This window comes from Crocuta crocuta, unplaced genomic scaffold, assembly GCF_008692635.1.
Source record: "Crocuta crocuta isolate KB4526 unplaced genomic scaffold, BGI_CrCroc_1.0 scaffold143, whole genome shotgun sequence".
Lineage (NCBI taxonomy): Eukaryota > Metazoa > Chordata > Mammalia > Carnivora > Hyaenidae > Crocuta > Crocuta crocuta.
This window is the reverse complement of record NW_027529175.1, coordinates 4095900-4104129: the sequence shown is the minus strand read 5'-3', so window position 1 is coordinate 4104129 and position 8230 is coordinate 4095900. Positions and strand designations below refer to the sequence as shown.

General features: G+C 57.5%; 1 protein-coding gene across 1 annotated transcript in view; it reads left to right on the top strand.

Annotated features, from left to right (window-relative positions):
• The first annotated feature begins 100 nt into the window (after positions 1-100).
• PNPLA5 (patatin like domain 5, triacylglycerol lipase) overlaps positions 101-8230 on the top strand; it is a 13024-nt gene continuing 4894 nt past the window's right edge. Inside the window, exons 1-6 of the mRNA XM_077757867.1 lie at positions 101-311; positions 678-910; positions 3027-3092; positions 3393-3602; positions 4996-5056; positions 6154-6339. Of these exons, the coding sequence (XP_077613993.1) occupies positions 119-311; positions 678-910; positions 3027-3092; positions 3393-3602; positions 4996-5056; positions 6154-6339 (949 nt within the window). The 5' untranslated portion in view covers positions 101-118. The remainder of the gene's footprint in view (positions 312-677; positions 911-3026; positions 3093-3392; positions 3603-4995; positions 5057-6153; positions 6340-8230) is intronic.

Below are 8230 nucleotides of genomic sequence, written 5' to 3'. Positions count from 1 at the left end.
GTGCCGGAGCTTTTCTTCCCGGCAGCGGGTCCTCTCCCAACTCCAGCGCTGGCCCCGCACCCCCGGTGCGGACCCCCCGGCCCAGCTCCGTCCCGACCCCTGCCCGGCCGCCCCTACCATGCACTGCTACCAGGAGGAGGGCAGCTGGAGCCTGTCCTTCGCGGGCGCCGGCTTCCTGGGGCTCTACCACGTGGGTGTGACCAGCTGCTTCAGGGAGCATGCCCCGGACCTCTTCCAGGGCGCCCGCCGCATCTACGGCTCCTCATCCGGGGCGCTCAACGCCATGAGCATCATCGCCGGCAAGACTGTCGGTGCGCGGGGGCGACGCGGGCGAGGAGCGCGGCGGGACGCTGGCACCACGCGGGAGGGAGGGCGTTTCAGGGCCCCGTGCCTGGCGCTGGGGCCTGCGCCCTTTGCATCCAGCATCCTCCCGTCTAAGCCTTATGAGAATCCTGAGGACTCGGGGCTATGGTTATCCTTGTTTCGCAAGGACCGAGCGGAGCTGGGGAGCCTGCTCCTGAGATCAAAAGGTGGACAGAGCATTTGGACACAGGGCTGGGCACAGACATTCTGGGATGGAGCGGGGAGGCACCTGGGGAGGAGGTCAAGGCTTTGGGACGGATACGGGCAGACTCTCTGGGAGGCTGAGGACCCCCTCCTCCCCTCCCCCCCATCAGATTTCTGCTGCTCCCACCTCCTGGACATGGTCAGGCACCTGGAGAACCTGAGCCTGGGCATCTTCCACCCAGCTTTCGCGCCCATTGAGCACATCAAGCAAAAGCTGCTGGAAGAACTGCCTGCCGACATTCACATTCTGGCCTCCCAGCGGCTGGGCATCTCGCTGACCCGCTGGCCCGACGGCCACAACATCATAGTCACTGACTTCGCAACCCGCAGTGAAGTCATCCAGGTGAGAGTCATCCATGGGCCCGGAGACAGGCAACTGGGCTCCATCTCCTCCCAAGGACTTCCAGGTGCTTCCCAGGGGCAGATACTCCTCGAGGTGGGGGTGGGGACATGAGGCTTGTGTTTGTTTACAAACAAGGCAGTGCAGGTGCAGAGAGGAGCCACTGGGTAAGTATGGGGTCTCCTCGCTCCCACCTTGCTCTGGGAAGGCCCTTTGGCTGCACACAGAAAAGGGTATGGCTGGGGAAGGGGCAAAGTCAGGCTTCTGTACTCAGGGTCCCTGAAGGGGCTGCTTTTTCAGAGGTGTGCCTGCCCATGATGGTATTAGGAGAGCCGCAGGTCAGGGAGAGAGGCCAGTGACAGGCTGTGGGCGTGGTCAGGTGGCTAAGCAGGGGTTGGGTCCCTGGGGGAGCTCAGGCAGGTAGGGAGACAGGTCCCTACCCTGTAGGGCCTCAGCTCCCTCATCACAGCTCTGCTGCCCTTTCCTGTTTGGGTCCGTGCCTTCCACCCAGACTGGGGGCCCCAATGCAGAATCTGCTTCATCTTACCGACCCCAGCCTCCAGCATGGGGACTGAGTCTGAGCTTCCGTGCTGATTGGAATTCATAGGGTCTGCAGAGACGGGCCAGTCCCGTGCTGTGGCCTGATGTCCACAGGCTCTTGAGGAAGCCGCCTAGGGACCCTCACGGGTGCCTCAGCATCTTTGCCTGGGTGGCACATAGCACAGGAGCTGGCACATAATAGGTGCTCAGTAAACATTAGCTACTGTCACTCTTATCTGTGGGAACAAGGCTCCCACTTGCATCTCCACCTGGTTAGAGACAGGATGAATTCTGCATCTCCTAGAGAGGGTTGGAGGGATATTTCCAAGTAGACTGCGAGATAAGGTTCTTTTTTTTAAAAAAAATTTTTTTTACATTTATTTATTATTGAGAGACAGAGAGAGAATGGGGGAGGGGCAGAGAGAGAAGGAGACACAGAATCTGAAGCAGGCTCCAGGCTCTGAGCTAGCTGTCAGCACAGAGCCTGACATGCAGCTTGAACCCACAAACTGTCAGATCATGACCTGAGCTGAAGTCAGACAGTCAACTGACTGAGCCACCCAGGTGCCCGACAAGGTTCTATGCTCAATGAGTTTGGTAGGCTCTCCTTCAGTGTTTCTCAACCAGAGATGATTTTTCCTCCCTGGGGACATTTGACAACAATAGAAGCATTTTTGGTTGTCACAGCTCTGCGTGTGTGTGTGTGTGTGTGTGTGTGTGCGCGTGCACCAAGTACTGACACTTAGTGGGTAGAGGCCAAGGACGCGGCTAAATATCCCACAGTGTTCAGGACAGCCCCCTCCCACCCCATCATCTCCCACTCCTCGAGCAGAATTCTCGAGCCCTAAATGTCAATATGTTAAGCATCTTTTTCACTGCAGGGCTTGTCAGAGCCTCTACTGGGAAGAGTGGACAGTGTTTTCCAAGTGGGTAAAGAAGTCAGAGTTTCTTCTTTTGTAATGTTTATTTATTTATTTATTGCTGATCTGAGAGAGAGAGAGAGAGAGAGAGAGAGAGAGAGAGAGAGAGAGAACATGATTGGGGGAGGGGCAGAGACAGAGAGCAAATCCCAAGCAGGCTCTTCATTGTCAGTGTGGAGCCCGATGCAAGGCTCAAACTCACGAACCACCATGAGATCATGACCTGAGCTGAAACCAAGAGTCTGACACTTAACCGGAAGTCGGGGTTTCTTATTTGAGATGCATCTGGTTGAATCGGTGTCCAGGGAACACACTTTGGGAGGCATATGTGGATTGTTGGGGAAGCATTCCTACCAGCTGGGAAGGGCGCTTGGCGCCTCCGTTTGTCCTGGGGTAGGGGGGGGAGGGAGGTCCCAGCAGCAGTTTCGAGTGAGTGAGGACCCATTAGCAGGAAGAGGAGGGTGGGCGTCACAACAGGCTTGCTTTCAAGTACCTCCTTGACCTTGAGAACTCGGCTGGCACCTGACACCTCCCTGGGCCTCATTTCCCTCCCCTGAGCACAGAACTCACGCCATGTACTTTGCAGGCTGCTCTGCCCAGAGCAGGTTCTGAACACCCGGAGCATGAACAATTGTGTTTCCGCTGCCTCGTTTTCCCAGGCTCTGGTCTGTACCTTATACTTTCCTTTCTACTGTGGGACGATTCCTCCCGAATTCAGAGGGGAGGTAAGTGAATCTCAGGGGCTTGGTGACTGAGTCCCTGCCCCGTGCTCTGGGTGGCCCCGTATTCTTACTGCTGACAGCCATGTGGGTGGAGGGAATTCCTTGAGTACCTGCTGTGTGCCAGCCCCCCTCCCCCAATACCCCCCTCCTGGGGGTGGCGCTCAGAACATCCTGGGCTGGAGTGGACCCAGTGGCTCCGGGGCAACTAGAGGTCACCGGCTGCAGCCCATTTCCGGCCGGTGGCTCCATGGCGGTATGGGAAGAGGACAGGCGTCCTGAGCAGGAAGCCCACCTGAATTGCAGCGCTACATCGACGGGGCTCTGAGCAACAACCTGCCCTTCGCGGACTCTCCCTCCACCATCACTGTGTCCCCTTTCCACGGGACAGTGGACATCTGCCCCCAGAGCACCTCGGCCAGCATACACGAGTTGAATGCCTTCAATGCCAGTTTCCAGATATCCACCAAGAACTTTTTCCTGGGGTTTGCCTCCCTCATACCCCCCAGCCGTGAGGTAGGTCTGGCCCCCGGCGCCTGCCTGGAAGGTGTTAGAGGCTTGGCCATGATCAAGGGTCCTATGAGTCAGACTGTGTCCCCACACCCTCCCCATCACCAAGGTAGAATACACGTCCTGAGTCTTACAACGGAGCCCTTGAACTCACAGTTCGGGGCTCAAGTGGCGTCCGTACAATCCTTCCCCTTCCCGAGGGAATGCTGAGTTGGGACTGGCCCCCATATCAAGGCTTGCTAAGGCCAACCCTACCGAGCTTGGGTTTGAGCCAGGCCTCTGCTGATATTCCTCTGGGTCAGGCTCTGTGAGAAGGTACTGTTATCATCTCCCTTTCTCAGGGGAGGACACCAAGTCTCAGAGAGGTTAAGCAGCTTGTTCAAAGTCACACAGCCCGGAAGCAGCAAAGCCAGGCTTCAAATCCTCAGTTAGCCCAGAACCGTGCTCTTAACCACTGCCCTAGACTCTGGCCAAATTGACCATCCCCGTGGAGGTGAGGCAAAAACACAGACCAAGGTGGACAATAGACTTACACTTCCTGTCTTTTTTCCCAGTGTTTTGGAAATGGGTCATTTGACAACCAACAGTTTATCACCATGACATGCCTTGGCCCTCCCCTATTCCTTCATACATTTTTTGGTTCTGTAGTGTTTAATTTTTTACTTTAAGTCAACTCATCGCCCCACGTGGGGTTCAAACTCACAACCCCGAGACCAAGAGTCGCACACTTTACTGACTGAGCCAGCCAGACACCTTGGTTCCGTAGTGTTTTATAATTTAGGAAACGAGGTCGTCCTCATTTACTCGATCTCCCCTATACCTGTGAAGTGGACAGAAAATCTCAGCCCCATCTTACGGTCAAGGAAGCTCAGGCTTTCAGAAAGGTGGCGTGGCCATTCCGAGGCCACACAGCTCCCTCCTGGACGTGCAGGTGCCTTTCCCGCCACTAGGGGAGCTCTGACTGAGACAGGCCCGTGTGGGCCCCTAGTTTCCTCTGCCATCTCAGGCTGCTTCTGGAAATAAACATCAAAGGGCAAAGGGAACCACTATGCATTGATCAACAGGGAACCAGACAATGTCCCGGGCGCCCTGAGCCTGGAGAGAGGAAAGTCTGGAGCAAGAGCCCCCGCCCCCGCCCCTGCCCTGCCTGCCAAAGAGTCTTAGAGAAGGGAGGTGACGTGGGGTCGTGGGGAGGGAAGCAGCTTGAGCAGATCGCAGATCTTCAACGGAAGCGGCCCCCGCCCAGCACTGGGGCCCTTGAACCCTGCAGAGGGGAGTGCGGGCTGGGCAGGGCTGGGCAGGGCTGGCTTCCAGGTGAAGAGAGTCCCTGGCCTATGAACAGGCAGCTCAAGGGGCAGGTCCAGGCCTTTCCCATCCCCCCTGACCTGTGTGTTGGCAGATGGTGGCCGACAGCTGCAGACAAGGCTACCTGGACGCCCTCCGGTTCCTGGAGAGACGCGGTAAGTGGCGCCCCGGCGGTAGCCTGGCATCCTGCTCCCCGGGGCCCCAAGCGTTTGCGGTTTTTAGGCACCTCAGCTCGCTTGTTCTCTTCCTCAGCATCTCCCCTGTGCCTGGCCTGAGCCGGATGCTGGGGGCCCGGGGAGGATCACACGTGTGTCCTGCTTTTGACCTGCCTGCCCTTAGTCTGGTGCGGGGACACAGAGCAAGAGAGACACCTCCCCACGGAGCCCACAGGGGAGCCCAGAGGGGACCCTGACCCAGCAGGGGGTGGGCAAGGAGGGCTTCCTGGAGGCGGCAACAGATAAGCTGGGTTTTGACAAGTTATGAAAACAATGGAAAGGTTGAAGACAGAAAGGAAGAGAGCATTCCAGGCAGAGGGTGGATGAGCAAAAGAACAGGGCCCAGCACCTTCACCTTCAGTGCACACAACTCGGTATGGCCGCAGGAGTGTGTGTGTGAGTGTGTGTGTGTGTGTGTGTGTGTGTGTGTGTGTGTTCGTGTTCGTGGGGGAGCGGGTGGGCCAGAGAGGTCTTCTCAGTTGGAGAGCGTGGATGTCACCCCACAGAGCACTGCTCTTCAAAGTGGTCATCCTGAGATTTGAGCCCAGGCTGTCCGGCTACAGAAAGAACCCGTGTCCTTTACCCCCCACCACAGCCCCAAGCACAAAGCAGCTGGGAGAATTTGCTGAGCACTTACAGCGTGCCCAGATCCGGGCCTGAGCTCTGGGTAGTTGTCTCATCAGACCAACCACATAAAGCAGGTTTTAACCTTCTCCTTTCTCAAAGAAGGAAACTGAGGCACAGAGCACCTAGGTCCCCGAGCTAGCAGGTGTCGATATCAGGATTTGAGCCTTGGACTGGTTCTTCGCGGTCTGGGATCTGACTGACCGCTAGAAAGTGCACGGGAAACAGGGAGCAGAGAAGGGCAGGAAGAGGTTGTTCAGGATGAGTCATGGGTCCATTCTGCGGCAAGCAGGTCCACAGAGCTGCGTTGGGGGATTGAGAGGGGCAGGTGGCCTGGAGGGCCAGGGGCGTCACTGTCACCCGGGGGCTCCAGATGTGCTGACCTGTCGTGTCCCACTTCTCTGCTGACACAGGACTTACCAAGGAACCAGTGCTTTGCCTGCTGGTGTCTAAGGAGCCCCCAGCCCCCGCGGATGGGACCCAGGACACTGACCATGATGGTGGCCAGAAGGGGGGCCTGACTTTAAACTGGGCAGTGCCCAACGTGTTGGTCAAGGACGTGCCCAGCTTCGAGGAGCTCGCACCAGAGCTGGAGGCTGGTACTGCCCTTTTTTCCTGCACTTGCTCACCTACCACGTGCCCTGCACACACGGGTTGGGGGCAGGGACCCTACCCTGAAGGCCCTCATGGCCTGGAAGAGAACAGGGCTCCTTTACTGACCATCTTCTGAGTGCAAGTGTGGTGCAAAAGCCTTTTTTTTTTTTTTACCTGTTGTATCTCTCGCTCCGCACCGCTGGGCATTTTTCTTACCCATTCCACTGATGATGAAACTGAAGCTCAGAGAGGTGATTGGGGGATTCAAACCCAGATCTGTGCCTCAGAAAGCCAGGTCTTTGCCCACTCCCCAGGCAAGGGCGGGAAGTACTGAGGGATCTAAGAGAGGCACACACAGAGGGTTCTGGACTCTCCATGCATGATGAGAAGACTCATTTCATCCTCCCAAACAATACCTTGAGGAGGACACTGAATTGTCCCCATTGTATGGACACCATTGCACAGAGAGATGAAGTGAGTTGTCCAAAGTCACCCAGCTAACAAACAGCCAAAACAGTTTTGTTGTGATCCATTCAGTTTGCTCTCCTGCTTAGTGACCCCAAAGTCACAACTGCCACAACAGAAAAGTCCAGGCACGGGTAACGGTGGCAGGGATGTGGGTTTGAACAGCATCTAAGTGAGACTTGAGGAGTTGTGGTCAGGAAAAAGGGGAAAATGAGCAGCCAGGCAGAGGGTACAGCACGTGCAAATGTCCTGGGTTTGGTGGAGGCAGCTGGAGGCCCCTGTGGCCACAGCATTGTGGTTGAGGGGCAGGGGAGCAGAGGCTGGGAGGGTTAGGCAGGTGGTTTTGAAACTGCAGGAGGGGAGAGATGGGGAGCCACCAGCAGGGGAACGTATAGGGGGCAACCCCTCCTTTTCAGAGTTGAGTAGTTCTCTGAGCTCTAGATGCAGTGTTCACGGCACCTAGCTGGGATGGCACAGGCTGGGGGTGGGGGTGGGGAGGCTGGAAGGAGAGACGATGGTGGTTGAGGTCAGAGCAGAACAGGGTGGGTGGATGCAGCCTCTTTCTGCCCTGGGACCATACGGCGCGAGCGGAAACGGGGCTGGATCTGGGCCGAGCCCCTGAGGTCCCGGCTTGGAGCTCTGGAACCAAGGCCGCATCCCTGCAGCCACGCGGGGGCGCCAGAGGGCCGCCTCGGGGCGGGGCATCACGGCCAGCACGCCTCCTCGGGACTCAGCCTAGCGACCCTGACAGACAGCCCTTAATCCTCGCCTGCCTGCCTGGGAGGCAGATCCAGCCGGTATCCCCACCTGTCAGAGGAGGTGGCCCCGGCTCGGGGAAGGGACGGGACTCATCCTGGGACGCACGGCAGGTAAACGGGGAGCTGCGTCTTCGTGACATGCTGTCTGTGAGGCCTCCAAGTGGCTGTCTCTAGACAGCAGTAGCCAGGGTCAAGGGTGGAGGCTGAGCCACGGTCTGAAGGCTAGGATTTGAGTTCCGGCTCTGCCCTGGCCAGGATGCCAGTCCTTCCCACCTGGTCAGTTCCGGGGATGGGGTGCTGGTTCCCACTGCTGCTGCTGCTGCTGCTGTTAATAACACTGATGCATTTCTGTCACCAAGAATGGCATGGTGCGGGCGCTCGTCCCATCCTGGGGTGGGGGCCACAGCAGACTTTGCAGAGGGGTGGGAGATATGGAAAGAACTCGGTGAGTCCGTCAGGCCTCGGGTCCGCTCTGGCCCTGCCACTTCCTGGGATGGTCTTTGGGTAAGTCACGTCTCCACTCTGAACCTCAGTCTCCTCATCTGTGACAGGGGTATGCCCTGCCTACATCAGGGATACTGAGGAGAGAGCACAAGCTGAGTGCCTCGCCCCCTGCTGGCTCATGCCAGGGGCTTGCTCAGTAGTGCTGTTTTTTTTCCCTCTGCAGATGGGG